Source organism: Lampetra planeri, chromosome 19 (assembly GCF_965212315.1).
Source record: "Lampetra planeri chromosome 19, kcLamPlan1.2.h2, whole genome shotgun sequence".
NCBI classification, from domain to species: domain Eukaryota; kingdom Metazoa; phylum Chordata; class Hyperoartia; order Petromyzontiformes; family Petromyzontidae; genus Lampetra; species Lampetra planeri.
In genome coordinates, this window is record NC_136125.1 from 9,781,853 (window position 1) to 9,802,792 (window position 20,940).

Here is a 20,940-nt window from a genome sequence, read left to right on the forward strand (position 1 = left end):
TCATCACATCGTCCGGCACGACAGAGGAAACGACGGCCCAGTTCCTTAATTCTCCCCACCTCTTTCCACTCAGCGGTGTAAATTTGTTACACCGCTGGTAGATGATCGGTGGGTCGCGTGTAAGTAGTGTGCATGAGGAGGTCAAGCACCATCCTGAGTGGCTCTCTAAAGCGTTATACACAAACATAACAAATCCATCTTCTTGGTTCTTTCGGTAAAGTCACGTAGAATGGAAATAATAAAATAAAACATAATAAAATAATTCTCACGACGTTTCGGCCACAACGCAAGCAGCCGTCCTCAGGTGAAGAACAGGTCTATGTTTTATTTTATTATTTTATTATTTCCATTCTACGTGACTTTACCGAAAGAACCAAGAAGATGAATCCCTGCAGTCACGAAAGCTTTAAATCGAAATATAACAAATCCAATATGGTTTTACTCCGCAAGCAAAATGTATACTTTAAGCACATTTTACAATAGTTTAAAAGCGTTTTCTAATTGTGACGTTGTTATTTATGGAGTTTCGATCACTGGTAGATAGTTTATCCAAACTTGATGGGGCGCTGATGATGATCATGATGACATTTGGTCCGCAGAGTTGGAGAATAATTTTTTTATCGCTCACAAAAGAGATCTATTCACAGCTGCTTCCTGGCTAATGCTGAAGCTATGTCGGGCTACAGATAATGAGGAATGGGCCCACTTGAGTATAAGCTCTTGGAAAAGGTATGATAAGGCTTAATGGAAGAGACATACCCAAGGCAGCTGGTTGATTTGATTTAATTCTTGAGTATAATACGAACACAGGGCTCATAAGTGACAACGTCTCTTAAGGAAATATGATAGTGAGACGCTGAAGTTATAACCAATTCTTTTTTAAATCAACGAATGCAGTCACTTGCAATAAATGAATGAAAGAAACTAAATTTGAACGTCAGGTAGAAAAAGATGTATGTAATCGCCTCTGGGCTTTATCTTGTAGTACCAAGTGGCTGCAGACTTTCCACTCAGCCCTGGCATGCTCGCAAGGTTACAATGACCTGGGGCAAGGGAATTAAAATAGAAACCACATTCTACCATTGGAGCCGAGCACCTTTCACAGGCTACCGGATGTAAAAAAGTCAAAGTAATTACACCTTTGATTTAATTTAAAGCTTTCGTGGCTGCAGGGATTCATCTTCTTGGTTCTTTCGGTAAAGTCACGTAGAAGGGAAGTAATAAAATAATAAAAATAAAACATAATAAAATTATTCTCACGACGTTTCGGCCACAACGCAAGCAGCCGTCCGTCGCCTCGACGGACCTGGTTTTCACCTGAGGACGGCTGCTTGCGTTGTGGCCGAAACGTCGTGAGAATTATTTTATTATGTTTTATTTTTATTATTTTATTACTTCCCTTCTACGTGACTTTACCGAAAGAACCAAGAAGAGAGTAATTACACCATTTGAAAATAAATTACTTGCGTAGTTTCTGGTGCCACTAAATTAATAAGCAAAAATGTGAAATAGTGTTAAAAATGCAGCTTTGCTTATTTATACTCAATTGTTATTTGAGGGAGGGGTGAATCAATGTTGAATGCGCCTCGCTGTGAACCTCACAACGTGAGATCGATCCCTGGCCACGGCTCACATCAGTAGCGAGTGATATCGGCACCATTCCTGTCCTCCCCTGACTTGCCAACCCGCGTTGACCAGCGTGGTGAAGTATGGTCAATCTATCTTAATTTTTAGAACTTTCGTGACTGCAGGAATTATTATTTGTTTCTTTCGGTTAAGTCACGTCTAAAGATAAATAATAATAAATTAAATTAAATAATAGAATACGACGTTTCGATTGCAACACAAGCAATCATCATCAGGTATAATGAAATAGCGACATAAAATCTAACCAGAAAACTATAGACAGACATATTAGCAGACAGATATCACCAAGATACATAGAGAGAGCAACACAGGTAACAGAGAGAGGTGGTCGTCTCTGTGGGGTGGCCTTCCCCGTGACTTGCATGGCATAGGGAGGTCTTCTACCAGCAGTGGATTAACAACTTTTTGTTTATTAGAAGGGCATTCAAATCCTCTGAGACAAATACAATGAAGTCATTATAGGCTTAATTTGAAACTCACTCTTCCTGTATTGACTCCACATTATTGCCTTAAAGGGGTGACTCTTTCAATAAACTTGAAGCAAACGAAATACAAATGTGACCTAACACGTATGATGTATAGTGCACCGAGGTTAATAGGCTGCAATCAGCAAACACAACCACCCACAGAGGTCGGGCATGATACAGTGGCGTGCATTCGACAAAGCAACGTAAGACTCTTTGCAAAATAATAATAGGGGATGGTTCTCAGTCTCGAGGCTTTGTGACCTTGCGCAGCCCAATGTGTCTAGCCGAGCAGTCATTTCTATTGTAAAGCGAAGCTAGATTTCAATGTATGTATACGAACAATAGGGAAAGGAAGAAAAACACCTTTTTGCATGAACCAAATTTACTGACAGACGTGGAAACCGGCAACGGTTGGCATGAAGCTTATTGCATGTCAAACGATGCCCTTCCGTGCACGTCAAAACATTTCGGGGTAATAAAACAATCATTGATCTTCCCCGCACGAATGCCACCCCTGCTGTTCTTGTGAGTTGCTGGGTGGCCCACTGATAACGCGCACCGCCGAGTATCGTCGTTTCGCTGATTAAAATCGCACTTCCACTCACCCCACCCACGCCCCCGATTAACTAAATTTTGGCAAGTGACGAATGAAAAAGGCGGATTGATTTTAGACTGTTTACACGTCGGGGCCCATTGTATGCCAGTGTGAACAAAAAAAAAACACGGGCAATGAGATTCTCATATCGCTCAGAAAAATATTCAAAAAGGTTCCTGTTTTTTAACCTTCGTGCACCACCGCACTGCTGAACATTTCTCTATGCCACTGCAATAAATTGAATGTCGAGGCGGGCTGCTGCAGGAAAGCGGCCGTGTATCTGTGCGTGTTCTTTCTTCGGTGTTTGTCTTGGAAGCCATGACGGGGCTGGGGCGGGTGGCGCTTTGGGGGCTTCCGTATCGCTGCCCCTGTGTAGCAAAACAAAGTGCAACGCTTGGATGGTCAAAGAAAGTGGATTCGCATTTTGATTAATTCAATGACCAAGCCCAGGAATTAAAGTCGACGGCGGCGCTGTCTGAACTCCCACTGACCAGCCCTGTGCTTTACTGGTGAACTTTGAACTCGCTTGCTCGGTGGAAATGTAACGTAAACAAATGTTGAGCTTGTGAAAGAAAAAAAACTGGTTTAATTCTCTCAAATAGGGGAGTACCCGCAGGTCTGGAATCACTCCAGTCGTTTGTGATGCAATGTATGCTCACGACTTACAAGTGGGAATGCAGGTTCTCATTACGTGTCGTTTAAGAAATTGTAATACAGCTGATATCTGCTGCAGTTTAATCTCCTGTTTTGCAACTTCACTTCGAACATTCTCGTACGACGCGCACATCTTTTTATTCATCCTTTATTTAAAAAAATAAAACCTAGATGTTAAAAACTTTTATTTGAAACAATCCACGGTGAGCTTCTTCCCCTTGTAATTACACTTGGCCAAATGTCAACCGGTTCACTGTTTTGATGGCAATGGCACACAGGAATTCACGAGGAAAAATCCTCCACTTTTTGCTACGATGATCTCACTCCTGTGGGGCTCCCCACCCACTCCTCTTTGGCTCGCTGAAGCGCAGGCCGTGTGCAGGTTTGACAACCTCCTTCGGTTTTGAAACTGAAGGAGAAAAGCTCGCGTGCGGCATGCTCACCTACCAATTTTACTTCTCGGAGGTTTTTTGAAAGCACAACTATGCAACCATGTTGTGTTTCCCTGCCCCCCCCCCACCCCGTTGCTTGTAAACTCTCCGATCTAAACACCGCTCACCAGAGTCTGCCCCTGACAGACGAGTCGTATACAAGTTTCCTTGCGGTTGGAATTTAAAACCCAGGGTGTATTTAACTTGGGAGATATTTGCACACTTTTGAGTCATACCCAAAACATTCATAATGCGACAGCTATCTAAGATAAACAGACGACAATGCCTTCCTATTTTCTCGGCGGCGTTTTAGTGGCATTACGTGTACGCAGGCATTCAGAACCGCAAGGCAATGGCGTCAGTGTTGTGCTAATACAGCATGTCGTTTTTACAGTAGAATCCCACAATAGGTAGATCTACCATTATCTCCCAACTATGCGTGAGTCCTGTCCACGAAACGAATTGCGGATGAACATGAATATATTATCCACAATAGATTTACCGCACACAACACGAATATACCACGGATAATATAATAGGATGCATGTCATACTACCTTACGAACATCTCTGTGTGATGTCTATCTTCAAATAAACAGGAAAAGTATAGTAATAGGTTTTTACCCTTTCAACTGGTACAAAAACTTACACCTTTATATAAGGCATCATGTATGCCTTTTGGCGTCATCTGGTCCAACACCAATGGAGACTAGGCTTTAAAAAAAGCTGTCTCGGGTGTGGACCAATCAACTTCAAGGACAGTGCATATCATTATCATCATCAGAGTTGTTTCTTTTTGTTGCATTTTGACTGCTTGTGGTGTGGTTATTGCAAACATGATGCCTTGTATAAAGGTGTCAGTTTTTGTACCAGTTGAAAGGGTAAAAACCTATTACTATATTTTGCCACTGGTAAAGGAGATGTCTCATAGGGAAAGTATAATCATTTACTTCGTGAATCCCCAACCTGCGCAGATATTGCAGAAAATTAAGCACTTTCTGGTCGCCTTCTGCAAGCTGTACTCGCCAGCGTGGTGAAGTATGGCCATTGAACCCTCACAAACAATATGGCATGGGGGAGGTCTTCCAGCAATGCATTGATATGCACGTGGGGTTTCATTTCCTCCGCGATTCAGCATCGGGACGATGATGGGACGTTGTCCTCTGCCATGGCCACTGATGCTGAAACTCAGGGTGACCTACGTTGAGTTTATGACTCACCGTGAGTGCGAGATGTTAACTACCTCGCCTGGTATGCGGGAGGGCATGCGTTCGACCCCCACGCTGACACCTGTATATTTTCAGTTTGCATGTTCTCCCAGTGGTGGCGTGTATTTTTCTCTGGGTCCTCCAGTTTTTCCCTTCAAATTTAGAAACCTGTGTTTTGAGCATTTAGCTGCTATAAATTTCTACACGACAAGCCACTTCGTCCAGCTATCATTAATTGTGGCCAGGTCACTTCTGAAAAGGAGCTATACAGCTCAGTGGGCCTTGCGTGGTAAATGAAAAATGAGTGTAGAATAGTTTTAATTAAACATGGCCAACAAGCATCATACTCTGAAGAAAGTAACAAAAAATTCCCCTTAAACCCAGTAATGGCCACATATACCGTATCATTATGAATATGATGGCATTTAATAATGAACTGCAATAATTTAATACTAATAATAATGACTGATTATTTACAGGGGTTGGATTTGTTGAAGGGTACATCCAGGACCCATTTGAATTTTGCTCACCACTGATGTTAGCCATGGCTGCGAATCAAACTCAAGACAGCAGGTTCATTGCGCAGTGTGATCATTAATCAACCTCTCCACCACGGTGTATTTAGATTTATAAAAAAAAAAATTGGATTATTCGTAAAATGTTCTAAGTTGTATTGTGCCAATCTAATGGCATTTTAAATGGTTTTAACGGTATTAAAATGTTTCTGCTTCACGAAAAGAAAAAGTGCAAAAAAAAAAGCTTTGGCCCAGTTCACCGTTGGGTTCAAGTGTCTCACATTAGCCAACCTGTGCAAATGTTAAATGTCTCAAGTGTGATTTTCTTGGACAGAGGCAGGACACGGGCATTGGCAAATGCAGAAAGTGCTGGCGGTGGTCAAGCGTGGTGGAGATAGCCAAATATAAAGATGTTTACTTTAGTAACCTAAGCCAGCAATCACATTTCACGAGCCACGCATTGTTAGCAACTTCCAGTGTAAGCACTGCAATCAAGATTCCAATCACGCATATCGTATAGTTTCGCGTAAGACTTTTCTTTTTTACTCCAAAAAAAACCTCTGTTGATGTTTTTTTTTTGGGAAGGTTCACCGTTTGGTGGGTGGCAATAGTTTCATTTCAGTTTCCTTTCGTGCACCAGAAACGTTGCGAGAAGCCCAGTCTACTCCCCATCAACCACCAATAAATCTTGTTGCCCAATAGAAGGTTTGGAAGATAAAAAATCGACTATTTCGGACGGCAATTGCCGATGCCGCAACTCACTTTTTAACTTGGCAGGAGGTTGTTAGAAAGGAAAGTTATATCTGCGTGACCGTTTTTGGCTCTTCCGCTGCTTTGCACGAAATAAAGGCGGAGGGAGGTCATAATGCCGGCTACATTGAGAAAAAAAAATCGCGTGACAGCAAAATGTCACTTGACAAGGGGGGGGGGGGGGTGGGTTTTACACTTGGTGACAATGGGGCGTGCAAAAAAAAACGGCACATGACCACAGCACACGCAAAGGACTCGAAAGCACCCCCCCCCCCTTCCTCTTGACGCGAGTTTCTCAGACAAGGGTCGGACGTATAGCAGAAGGAAATGACTTTGAAGGCAGCAGCCTGAATTGGTCTGAGCCATACTTCACCAGCCTTGCTCAGAATAGGAACTCGCAGGAGAAGCAAACGCGAGGCCGTTATGGGTACAATAAATCCCAAGACCAAACACTGAAAAGTTAAATACATACGGCGCTGTACTCCATTAGACGTTGGGCACGTTTCACTTTGTAAACAATGTTTACTCCTTCTGCATACCGCTATAGGAAGGTAAATATGTTTAAATCAGAATTGCTTATTTGCGTGCTTTTCTTCGTGAACGCTATGCTTTCGGGTGTGCTGTGAAATGATCGACCTTTTAGCGTTTGTTATTTCACTGTTTTTAAATGTTAGAGCATCAAGGGGGGTACATCGACTGTCACACGCAAACAGAAAGCCTCAGCGAACGTGCCCCCGTCTCTCTCTGTGCATGCTGACCGAAGCCATTAGTGGGTCTCCATATGTCTTGATAGCGTGTGTTTATCTTTCTCAAGATGCGACGACTGTCGAAAAGGGTTTATCCTCTCCAGCTCTTGCTTCAGACCACGAAAATGTACAGCGCCATCGGCAGCGGCGTACGGCTGGTGACATGGGTGCACACGGAAGGTCTGACCCTCGCCATCGGCCTCACCGTATCGTGGCGCGTTGGAGGATGCAGTGGATTGATCAAAGCCCTCAAACAGCAAAAAAGCTGGCTTTGAATGCTCTCGAGGTCAACTTTGCGGCATGACGTTGACTCACGTACGGGAGGACAGGATTCCTCCTCCTCCGCCTCATACAGTTGCATTATAACCGAGAACTATATGGTAGGCTGATGTTTCACGCAATGGCCATTTGCTATAGAAGATAGATGGAATCACTTGCAGTTGAATGTCGTACTTTACTATTTGAGGCTCTGAGACAATAAAGACGGAGAGGCGGTGGGGGGGGGGCGGTGTTTCTAAGGCCGTACATTCTAAAGTTTCATCTCCAACTTTAACGTTTTTAACGAGCTGTTGTGCCTCCTGGCCCTGCTCAGACAGAGCGTCGTTACCAGAAAGAGCAGGTGATTGAACGTGTATATATATTTTTTTGTTCTTTAAAAAATGCAGTGTCAACGATTATCATCGTTGTTGGTCTGTGCCACCAATGGCAACACGTTCAATCGTTGGTACGATGCAAATGGGCCCCCTATTTTCGGAACGGTAAGCAATGATGAGGAGCGGAGGGCACGCGCGTATCCCACGTACAACCACCTCCCCTCCACAGCCCTCTCATACCCGCATCTGTTCGTTAGCCCCTTGGCAAAAGTGGCGACTATATTTTTTGCCGACCGTTCTCCTCCCTTTTTAAAACCCCAGTGACAGACATGCCGACGAGGATGAACTTTGGAAAGACCCGCGCGACGCTTTCAAATGTCTACCGTAACATTTAATTACGCTTTCGTAATGAGCACGCATTCTTCACGCCCCTGCTTGGGACTACGTCTCGTGTAAAAATAGAATCGACAACATAACGTTGGCACGCTACATCTATAGGTATCGGGCTCTCTGTGTCAAGAGCTCTGCTAATGGTCTTGGCTAGGATGTTCTGCATAGTTAGGTAATGGTTGGCCGGAGTGGTCATGCGTTGGCCAGCGCATCGCGCTGCGAACCCGGTGTCTGAGTGCAAATCACGGCCATGGCTCCCGCCAGTAGCGAGTGGTATCTGAACGGGCCCCCCCCCCCCCCCGCTTAGGCATCCGCTTGAACCCACGCGGATCAACGTGGTGACCTTTCGGCAAACAACCCCCATGACAAAACACGCTATCGGCTTATCTTCATTGAGAAGTGTATTGATAAAGAGCTGTGTATTGTAGTTAATTATTATTAGTATTTTCTAGTTCTGCCCTTTAACAAATGACACCGCAAGGCTGGTCGAATCCACGGTGGATAATTGCAACGAGTGAAAGAGGCCCTGCATTCAAAGAGATGTAGATGCTGGCACATCACGTTCATTGGACAAAGCCACAAGTGGGTGGCTTTTGCTTCACTAAGCCTGTAGTTTTCAGAGCATAACGCTGGCACACATATATTTTTTTTCGTGTCAGGGACTTTGCACGCGAATTTGAACAAAGTCACATTCCAGGAAGTCCGAGGCATGTTGCAGCATGCCACAAGGACAGCTTACAATTGTATCGCATTTTCCCTTTTCACTTTGGGCAGTCATCTTCATAAGGGCATTTGATATTTAACTATTACCTATTCAAAGCTACGTTTACTTGTTCACGTAGATAGTTCACATGGGCGGAAACAATTAGAGTGGGAAAATAATACACCTGACAGTCATCTCTGTGACTTTCATCCTGAAACTCTTGCATGGCACTATAAGAATAAAAAAACATGTGTTAGGTAACATAGCTGATGATGAAGTTGAACCACACTGTTATGTCTTCCAAGTTAACATGCAGGGCAGAAACTCAAATTACGTGGCGGTTATATATTCAGACGCTGTTTTTCCGACAGACCTGTTCTTCACCTGAGGACGGCTGCTTGCGTTGTGGCCGAAACGTCGTGAGAATTATTTGATGATGTTTTATTTTTATTATTTTATTATTTCCCTTCTACGTGACTTTACCGAAAGAACCAAGAAGATCAAATCACGTGATTAAAATAAAAAAATCCCAGGCATCTTTTACTCATTCTCCTGCAGAATTTTAACCCTGGGGCAAAAACTCGATGATAAGCGGTCATTGAAGCAAGGTCGCGGTCGGACTGCCATCAGCCGTCCCAATTGCGAGCCCTCTCTTTGTCTACGACAACGGAGACCGAAACATGCATTCGTTGTAAAACCATCTTTGCAAAATGCTGACGATTTCATTCGGATGGGGAGATGAGCAAGCGGGTGCCGTGCGGATCGCAAAAAGACCGCCGCGGCAAGAGGTGGAGAAAGCTAACGAGTCCCCACGGCCCATGCGGGTTAGGGGACTGATGATGATGATGAATTTGCCCGAAGTTCATTTTTTCGGACCCCTTTTACTCACCCTGGTAACCCGCACATCACCCGTAAATATTTACATTCGCTTATCGCAGGAAGAAATAGTTCCCAATATCATCGCCTTGGCGAGTTTGCGAGATTCGATTAGCAAATGTTGGCATTTGCTTGTGCTGCGATTGACGCTCACGAGATCTCATAAGCCGGCGGAGGAGATGGCGTTTCCCGGGTCTCTGTGTTGGTATTTTATAGATATGTCAATACGAAGGAATGCGCATATTTGCTCAAGGAAATACTAAAAATGCATCGCATTGTCCACGTGCATTAAAAATGACGTAAAAGTAAGTTGGCAGGTGCGTTTGACGTTTTGTAAGTGTCGCTTCCCAATTCATATTATCGTTAGGGGTGATGTGGTTTAATCGGTTAAGCATGTTTATTGCTCGTAACACAGAACAATATCGATTTTTTTCTGTAAGAATGTATTCTATTTTATTCATATATCTGGTCTATATCATGGGATGGCAGCAGTTTGGGGAGGCCTTCTTCCAGCAGTGGATGGACCGTGGCTGATAATGATGATGATGATGTTGTTGATGCGTTGTATGTACTGGACTGTAATTGGTTCACGTATCCCCTACTGCCATTAAAGGCTGCTTCATTCCCCATAATGGAGGGAAAATAAGAATTGATTCTTGAATCGTGACCTCGAATTTTTATCGTTCCTAGAATATCACGATGGGGATGGAGAGTTACAGGACTAATAATTATTATAATAATTATCGAACACCAAACATCACTTGCAAAGCGTCAATATTCTTAAGCACGCCATGTCACAATCGTCGTGCTTGGCTGCCTTTGTGTGTCTCCTTGTGTAACTATGGCAATGTAATATAAATACGTACAATAAATAAAATGCGAAATGATGACATGCGGTAATAGACAGCAAAATGTGTATAATGAACCGTGGAGTGTTGATCTCGCACAATAGGAGAGACATAAATGCACAGATACGTAAGTGTAAATGTATAATCCATAGCAATTTGGAGATGCAAGGATAAAGAAGCGGAGGATAGCGACCACAAACTGAGAATCATAACAGCCCTTATTTATTTTGACGACCAAACAGCAACTGGCTCGTGTCTTGGCATTACATTCGCATTCTTCTTCCTCGAGACTACGCAGACAGAAAGATGGCACGGGATCTCACCGTATATATGTTCGGGCATACAGTGGGCTGGCTGGCTGGCTGGCCTGCCTGCCCTCCCGTGAGCCAGAATCACGTCCGTTTCGCGTTATTTGGGGCAAATAGAGGCGGGTTGCTATGGCAGTGAGGGCTGTGCGCACGGGTATCACGGTCAACGCCGGTGAAAGCCGAAAGCAATCCCAGCAGTTACTTCTTTGTGCAAATATTGGAACTGTTTAAATCCGTCACAGCCGCGGACCACTTTAGCGTCGGCGGACTTCTATTTCGCTCCCGTGAGAGCACCGCAGGAGCACGCGCAAGATTCCAGCCCCCGGTCAGGAAAGGAATATCCCGTTAGCGTGCACGACCACATGTGAAAATTTTTATTAAATTTCTACGGTGATGATGATGATGATGATAATCCAGTATTTATAGAAGACTCACCGTTTACATTTTTACGACGTTGCGAGCGATTTCGCAAAAGCATGTGGCAGTTGTTCTTTGGCATGACGTCCGATGTTTCGCTCGGCATGCTGGGAGCTTCTTCAGTGTGCTGAATTCAATTCCGAAATTAACTTCATCGCGAAGCAGCAGACGTTCCCGAACGACGCCAAAAACACATCGGAGACCTATACAGCACGACCGCACACAAAATACCCCATGAAATAGTTGCAGGCTTAAATTATTTTCCGTTGTGCTTTGGATATTTTTTTTATATATATATTTTTTGGAAACGTGAACATTTTCGTGATGCCTTTGCACTAAAATATCCATCTGTCTAACTCGCATTGAAAAAAAAAATTTGGAAAGAAAAAAAATCAGGAATGGATTCACAAGGGGTGCATGGATGATAAAAGCCAAAGCAGAATTCCTTCGTTAATTACACACACGTGCCTCGCCTGACAGTCCCAGTGTGAGGCGTGCAGGTGTGAATGCAGATAATGTGGGACTTTAAATCTCACTGACGGTATTTAGATTGAGAATCCCCACGTAGGGCAATGGTAAAGGTGCCGCCCTGCAAGTTCTTGCTTACCCCCACTGGTAGTGGAACAGCCTTCAATACAGGGCCTTTAAAGAGCCCCTGTGGAGGGTATTTGGTCAACTTTTTCAAATTGAGCAGATGTCAGTTTGGAACTGCTTTTTGTGTTGAGTTTGTTGTCCTTCCCCCGCACCTCCGATGATTACGGTTGGCTATGTGCGGTGCAAAAGAAGTTCAACATGCATCTATGCGTGTCATGGAAGAGATAGGTGTGTTGCCATATCTACCCCAGAACACGTGACCTGCCGATCGACTGGTGAACCCATTTATACTGCTGCGTGGACAGAGACCTGGGGAGGTTGAAATGTAAGAAACATCGCCATTGTTTCAGCTGCTGCGCTGGGGGATCGAATCGAAACTGGTGACCTCTGAATTACAAGTGCTCCTCCTTGCTAACCATCACACCATGGTTGCATCCTATCAGTCCCGTCTACGTAATGAAATGTATACACCGCTCTACTAAATGAGCTAATATACAGCTTGGTGTGATTGTATCCCTTATTTGTAATATTTTTGTTTGCATTCTATTCATCCCATAGTGTTCTGCATGGTCGAAGTATTAGAATTGTACTCCTATATTTATTCACTTTTTTGCTATGGATTTACAACAAATGGAATGAGTTATTATTGTAATTAAGTGATAATTTATAGACAATTGTCAATCCACTGCTGGAAGAGGGCCTCTCCAGGCATGTGGGGTGCTGGACCATACGTCACCACACTGGTCAGTGCAGGCTGATTCAGGATCAGTAGCGGCTGAGACATCACTCACCAGGGATGTTAGCCATGGCCACGCAGCGTTTGCCTGCACATGATTTCAAGAAATTACCTACATTTGCAGAAATACTGCAACAAACAAAAAAACGTACAGATACGGAGCATTGCGCTTGAGCAGTGGATTTCACCGATATGACAACGCCCACACGATTTAATACTGAAATTACCCATGGGAAGAAAAGTGAGAGATCCGGGATTCGGGAATAATAATTATCAGCTCTGCACAATGTTACTCGTGTAAAAGTCGAGATGGAAGCCAACGGAAAACATTTATCCTGACAACGCTTTACAAACAGAGCTCTGGTTCGTGTTGAAATGTATTATTTATTGCTGTTGTCTGTTGCATGGTGGTTTAGCGCATGCACACATTATAAAATGTGAGTATTCAGACAAATAGGTTAGTGTATCACTTATGGACTATAAAATAACTACAAAGAACAACGCTGTATTTTGTCGGAAACTGGAATTAATGCCATCAACTATGTTTTTTCGTCTGTGACATGGCTTTGAATGAGGATTGTGTACCCATGCACTGAGTCTGTTTCCAGCCATCTGAGAAGAGAATGCTGAATTTGTATAATTGAGGCTTGTGGCATTCAATAAGGCGAAGTATTTTTTTCAATATAATTTTGAGAACAATTCGCTCAGCGAACATAGCTATTAGAAATATTTTTGTCCCAGAAAATTAGGTACTTCATCCTGTTCTGTAGAAGTTTTTGTTAACATTGACATAGTAATCATTAATTTGTTCATTTACTCGTTTTTTTTACCATTATCTCTAGTTTATAAGACACTCGCGAAAGTAAGATGTATCCCAAACTTCGTGGTAATTTTGCTGAGAAAAATTGTGTGATACATAATCAGGAGAATATCGTACTATCAAGAGCCATCTGCCAGAAGATGAATTCAATACATTACCAACCTCTCAGTGGTAATATTCAGCAATGCAATTGAGAACGAGCAATGATTGTGCACAACTATATTAAAAACAATTATTCCAGAAGGCAATGTCTTATGCCGATTATAAAACGTACCCCTAACTTTTACTTTAAAAAATACGGGGGGAGAGTTGGGGGGGGACAAATTAGTGTATTTTAATCTGGAGAATCTAGTCCTTATTAATACAAATGCTCTGGGCGCTTGGCTGTTTCTTCTACATTGCATTGCCTCCTACAGTAGTGGACTAGTACTGCAATGCACGGCTGCACCAAATTCCACGATGTGTCATAACACGACTGATTTCGGCAATCGAAACACAATTTGAATACTGGAATCGCATCCGGCCCTCCGAGGTCTTTCCGCCGCTCATGAGCAATGCCTGAATTTCCGCACAGCGGTGGCCTGACTTCACAGCTGGGGGCGACATGCTTATCGTTAATCGCCACCCTCGCACTCGAGCTGAGGCTCCTTGCCTGCCTCCTTCTCCAAAGCAGGACACCATAAATGTAACGGTTAAATATTCTGTTTGAAAAATATTGTTGTTGTTGTTGTTGTTAGAATACCATCGGATAGCTGGAGCGCGGGTAACACCTTTGCTGACAATCGCGCAGACACGAACCTGCCAGGCATCGCGTTGCTCAGCTTTTAAATTGCAGAATTTTTTAGTCGAGCCCAAGTTCTTGTGCCGTCGTTTCGCTCAATTTTTTTTGCGGGAGGTGTTGTTTGGGTAATATTCTACAGTGGACGGTCCCTTGACCACCACCACCATCATCATCATCATCGTCAACGTCGTTGTTAATGATCCATCCACGACTGGAGTGAAGGCCTCACCTCGCTGTCACCATCCCTCGTGGTCCTGCAAAGCCACAATCCATCCAATTCCCGCTCCTTCTTTGCGATGGTCATCCTCTCCATCTTAGCGGTGGCTGCCATCGGCTATTATCTCCACGAGCAGTTTGTCCTGCCCAACCCACTGACTTTCCTGAACGGTAAATATGATTCTTTGGTTCTTTTCGGTTAAGTCACGTCTAAAAATAAAATAATAAATCAAAATAAAACAACACATTACTGTAATGTGTTGTTTTATTTTGATTTATTATAAAACAACACATTACTGTAATGTGTTGTTTTATTTTGATTTATTATTTTATTTTTAGACGTGACTTAACCGAAAAGAACCAAAGAATAATTCCTGCAGTCACGAAAGCTCCCAAATTAAAATGGTAAATATGATGTCAATAAATTCGGTTTATTCCCTGATCCACGTGTTCCTCTTCCAACTGCGCTTATCTCTCCATGCTTCTTTGCGCACTTTTTGGATTTTCTTTCATTCTCTTTTACAGTGTCCCTGTTTATGAACCATATTTCTTCGTGGGTTTAATTAAACGATTTAAATATTTCTTATTCAGGCACATTTGTAATATAGCTCTTTATATTCCAATTCAGTGTGCCAAAAGTGCTCTCATTCGCCTCTCTAATAATAATTTCATCATTATGATATCGATCCTCATTTAATAAATGCCCTAGTTATACGCTGTCTCTTCCAGTTTATTTTCTTTGGTTGTTTCGCCTTCATGTTTCGTTACATCAGAGGCGAGCTCAAATTCCACAATGAAGCCGTGAGAATTCTACAGAGCGGACCATAAAGCAATGCATTTTAAAGGGTTTTCAAAGCGCGGTTGAATTCCTTTTTATGCGACCCATATATTTAGTGTATGTCGTGGTCTGGAGCTTCCTTGACGTTTACGAGTAAATTCCTTCATACTTAGAGGTCACAAAACTCACCTGCACCTTAAGCCAAAGGTGTTGGCTATCCTCAGCATCAAATTTCCACTAGCTGGCCCGTTACAACTGTACACAATCACCAATTGCATTTTTTTTTTACTTCAGAGGATGCCACAACAGATCCGTTTTCAAACGTTTCCATTTGGCTCTTTAACAACCTCGATGGCAGCGGCAGCCTGAAGTGGTGCTTAACTCCAGCCACTCGCATCCACAATTTCATGCCGTTCTGAAATAAACCGGCAGCACGAAAACATGAAGCTGTCCACCATTTGCCAGTAAAAAATATGATAATTGTTTTTTACCCTTTTATCTGGCAACAAAACTGACACCTTTATTACGAGGAGTCATGTTTGCATCGACCACAATACCTGCAGTCATAATGCAAACAAAAAACATAACTCTGATAATGCATGCACTGTCCTTGAAGTTGATTGGTCCACACCCGAGACAGCTTTCCTTAGAGCCTAGTCTCACATGGGTTGGACCAGATGACGCATTCTAACTGCAGGTATTGTGGTCTATGCAAACATGACTTCTCGTAAAAAAGGTCTCAGTTTTGTTGCCAGATAAAAGGGTAAAAAAAAATTATCTGTCCACCGTTGTACCGATACAGCGAGACGTCGCGGTTCGTTCTAACCACGTTCCCCCATAACTCGGCGTCTCTGAACCAATTTTCTGCTGCCGTATTTCCAAAATTGAGACAACGTTGCGCCTTGAATGAAAACAATTCTAAACACTCCAAACAATTTGGCATGAGACTTTATTCATCGCTGCTTCTGTGACCGTATCCTCCAGATTACAAGATGCATTGAAAGTAAGCCTCACCCCAAACTTGTGCCCAGTGTCAATGAAGCTATACTCTACAAATCCAGTCACACTTACGTGCACAGACCTACTGGGTCATGGAGACGCGCACCCTCAACTTTTGTTTTAAAATATCGGAGGAAAAAGTGCGTCATGATCCGGAGAATACGGTGTCCCGTGCGGGAGAGTGAAAGCCTCGAGTGCCTGCTTATCGTAAAAAAACAAAGCCCCATTTGCACATCTTCGTCAGCTGATGTTTCAACAGCAGCTGACGTGTTCCTCCGTGCGCCACAACCTTAAGCGGTAACCAGCGAGCGCGTCCCGTGATCTGAGTGTGGCGAGGCGGCCTGGGCTTTAGCCCCGCGTGTTTACGGGCAGACGCCTCCTTGTCCCCGATCTTGTTACCTTATGAGGAGCGACTCCACAGTTGCTTGTTTAGTTTAAAAAAAAAAGTCACTGGATCGAGATTTGTTAGTGTAAGTTTTGCGTGTGTCATGAACCACGAATGGCTTATTAAGGTAAAACGCAATGCGAGAAGGAGCATGTTTTATTATTAATATTATTATGTTTTTCCTTCTTCCTTTGGGCCTGCCATGCATTTTTATCTTAATCGGGCTTCAGTTTCACTCTGCAAATACATTGGTGCATTTACTTTACCCTACATTACAAATGCATGTTTCATATTTTGCAATAGGCTTTATTCATAATATAGGTTTTTGGGTCAGATCGCGTTATTTATAAATGTGTCGTAACCCTCCACCACCCGACACGGCCAAACAGTAAAAAAAATGTGTCACGTTTTCAAAGGACAAAATAAACGTGACACATTTTTTACTGTTTGGCCGTGTCGGGTGGTGGAGGGTGACGACACATTTATAAATAACGCGATCTGACCCAAAAACCTATATTATGAATAATATTGGTCGCGAAATACTATGTGTTAAATAGGCGTAATGTTTAATATTAAGCCTGTTAATTAGTCGTCATCGTAATGAACTAATGAATGAATAGAACAGCAGCCATGGTCAATCCACTGCTGGATGAGTGTCTGCTTAAGCCTCATTTAGGTCATGTGAGGAATGAATAGACGTGGGGAGCTAGGAAGTGCAGTACAACGGTGGATTTTGCCGCAAGGCCCTTTGCTGCTGACCACCAGGTAGCATCATCCCCGCAGACGCCTTTGACAGCGCGGCTTGCACTGGTGGCCATATCCATCCCAAGAGCCATCCAGCAGCCTCAGCCGCGCGCAAGCTCACAAGGAGATCTCACGACATTGGGCGCATTCTGGGCGGTTTTGGTCGCATGCTGCAATAACGCTTCGCGACGCTAATCGAAGCATCAGCCCGCTGCAAACTGGCTCACTGCGCGGGAAACGCCCGGCTACGTAAGGGTTGTGAGCGTGTCCTTATGAGCCCCCTGTCTCATTTAATTTTTTTTAGTCTACATCATGTTGGCCCAGCCTAAAAGTGGAACGCAATGTTTAGCAGCGATGGCAGTTCGGTGACGGGGACCGCAGCCGCCGTCCCCTCGAAGAGGTCAAGGTGGGCACGAGAGCTGCAGCAGAACGCACGATAGGCGATGCGGTGTGTGTGTGTATCACAAAAAAAGATAACACCGATTCTTATTCCGTTTTGCGTTTCATGCCCAAGTTTGTTTAATGAGTGTTTAACCATTGACCGTCATTACCCCCTTGAGTTGTTGTATACCCCCGGCCCTTAAACAAGGAGTTGTTACAAGGTTGGTCTTGTGGTCCGTGTTTGGTGGAGCTGTAGTGCAGCGGTGAGCACGCCGCGCTACAAACTCTGCGGCCCAAGTTCAATTTGCACTCACGGCCAACGCCGCTGGCAATTATCCGAACCAGTCCTGGAGCCTCCCTTAGGGCGTCTCAGCCTCAACAACGAGTGCCTGGCTGCGATGTGTAGGCATCGCCACTCGGGAGACTAAGGCGGGCCGGGCGAGGTGCTGGCCACTACCCCATAAGCGTCGCGTACCGTGCTGACCCTTCATAGCTGCTGCCCTCGCGAGCAGCACGTGCACCCCACCATCTACTAAGGCTCTAACGGGGGGGGGGGATCTTCGTGTTGTGTGTCGTGTGTGTTGACCATCGCAGAGCCGTCATTTTACTTCGGCGAGGTCGAGTATCACGTGGACGAGAGCGCCGGCTTCGTGGAGGTGCGCGTGTGGCGCACGGGGACCGACCTCTCCAAGACGGCCACCGTCACCGTCCGCTCGCGGAAAACGGAGCCCGTGTCGGCCGAGGGTAACACGAGACGCACCCCGTCACGCACGACCACGATGGGAAATTGGACGGTGAAATAAAGGAGGGTCTCGCGAAGGCGCGCAATCGATTTGCGAGCGGTGAAACACGCCGTCGATTTTTTATTTATTTATTCCCACTTTTTCCTAAAGCAACAAAAATACGGCGCTTGATTTAAAAAAAAGAAAAATTCTTTACCAGGTGAGGCCAATTAAGATACGATCATAAACTGCACATTGAAAACATTGATCGCATCTGCTCTAAGTAACTTGGAATCCTTTGAAGCACTGTTCTGATACAAGTACGGATATCTTACTAAGAAAGCCAATGTTCTAAATGTCAATCCTACTTTACACGAACCAATTTCATATATATTGAAATATTCAGATGGCAAAATGTACTGCCAAAGTAAAAAAAAATCCTCGTACTAACGTTTGGCTTCTCAGTTGTTTGCACATTAGCATCTTGCGATTCGGTTATAGAAAATATGTGAGAGTTATTCCAACGAGAAAAATGTCGGGGGCTTCATAATGAGCGCCACACACCTGTGTCGGCCTGTAGAGGCTGCCACGGGGGCATGCGCAGGTGCAAGGCGCTCGTGAATCTGCTCAGTGTCTGGAGGAGTAGCCTCCAGTGCCCAATATGCCCGCTTTGCATCTGCCACCACACGTGTCTCAAATTTCTCCAGCTGCCTCCAGATTGTTTTGCCAGGCAAGCCGTGCCTTGGTGAGTAAGCGCACTTCGCATCCATCCGTCGCACGCGCCCACTTCACGGATTCCATCGTGACGACACCATTCATAGAGCGTCCAAAATCCGCACGCAATCTCAAGATGGTGTAACAATAGGGGACACGTACATCGAGAGAGTACGAAGAGATGATTTTGTTTCTATTTTGCTGAGCAAAGGCCCAAAGGCCCGAAGCACCAAGCGGCCAGCAATACAGAAGGTATTTATAAAATATGTATTTCTGAGTCAATAATTACGATCCATATTTGTGGGTTAGACCACGTTGTTTTATGCCATTTCATGCCATTGCCGGGTGCAGTAAATGAAGAAGCTCAATGCCGGTGGTGGGCAATTTGTGGCCCCGCGAGTCGCATCCATCCCGTGGAGCCGCTCGTGGCGGCCTGGTCTAAGTGTGTTTAGGCTTTTCCCTGGGGTCACGATTAGTGCACAAGCACAATGTCAAGGTGGGCCACTAATGTGGCCCTCTGACTCGTGTGGGTTGCCCATCACTGCTGAAAGCAGTTTGAGCGAAACGTCATGGTATATTGGTGTGAAATTTCGTCAATGAAATGTTTTCAGCCACCGTTGAAGAGCTGTATTGGTCAGCATTAAATCAATAAATCGGCACGTATAAATGATGTTTGTAAAGCTGACAAACTAGTCAGGTGTTGGAGGGTTAATTGCAAGAATTTTGGCATTAAACCAATACATGGCCTCACCAAAAAACAAATATGGATCAACAAACAAGGTGACATAGATGCTCAAAGATAAGAGTTAATACGTTTCCTGAATCGAGCCAGGTTGTGATAACTTGTCAAAAGAGACGATGGGCGGGGATTTCGGAGTCGATCCTTTCGACAGAAGAAGCAGAAAGAGAAATGTCTTGGCCTGCAGTGCGGTGGTTAATCACAAGTGTCGGGATGAGACAATCCATTGTGCTAGGCATCCGGGAGTGGTGTGGAACATTTTGCAGGGCGTTGTGGTCGAATTGTGAATGAAGGAAATTCATATAGCCACGTGATGAAATACAAGTGTTATATTTTTGCTCAATAAATAAGTTGTTCGATTGAAATGTTGAACTATATTGTGAAAATACGGTATAGCCGAACTTAGGAAAAGTGTATGTGAAAATGTGCAGGCACTTTGGTCATGTATTTATTGTAGGATAAATACGTTTCCAGGGTAATAGTAATGTTAATTATTTCATTTTATATAGCGTCATTCATGCTAATAGCATCCCATAATGCTGTACATTAATTATATATAAGGGCCAAATCCCATATACAGCCACTGACAAAGCAATTGAAAACCAAAACACCGAGCAAAAAAAAAATGAATAAGCAAGTTAATAAATGGCACAAAAAACAAAAAAACACAAACAGCAAAAAGTTATCACAACAAATAAATGAGTCCAGTAGCTTCTTGGTTCTTTCGGTAAAGTCACGTAGAAGGGAAGTAATAAAATTATAAAAATAAAACATAATAAAATAATTTTCACGACGTTTCGGCCACAACGCAAGCAGCCGTCCTCAGGTGAAGAATGAAATCGAAATTTAGAGTCCAGTAGCGTTCTCAACATCCCAGACCACAATCCGAACTTCCCAACGAAGCCGGTTAAAAAAGCCCTCTTTGATCTGTGGTGACCTTTCAGGCTACGGTTTGTTTCTTGCGGTGCATCACAATGCCAGGAGAGAATTGTCCTTCTCGGGCATACACGATAGAGCCGTCGCAAGCGTTGACATCCGCGCAAAAGAACGGTTAGTCCTATGTGCCCCCACGTGATCGTGAGGTAGCCGTTGCAGCTGGTTAGGTCCAATGGGTGTGCTTTCCTTGGCAGGGAATGCAACATTGGCAGCAGCGAGGCTTCAAAACGAACCGAACGCAGCAAAGT

The 20,940-nt window shown here is 44.0% G+C and overlaps 1 protein-coding gene across 1 annotated transcript in view; it reads left to right on the forward strand.

The window, feature by feature from the left end:
* The window catches only part of LOC144724085 (FRAS1-related extracellular matrix protein 2-like), a 130,337-nt gene that overhangs the window by 77,300 nt on the left and 32,097 nt on the right, over positions 1–20,940 (forward strand). Inside the window, exon 7 of the mRNA XM_078602951.1 lies at positions 18,176–18,325. Coding sequence (XP_078459077.1) covers positions 18,176–18,325 — 150 coding nt within the window. The remainder of the gene's footprint in view (positions 1–18,175; positions 18,326–20,940) is intronic.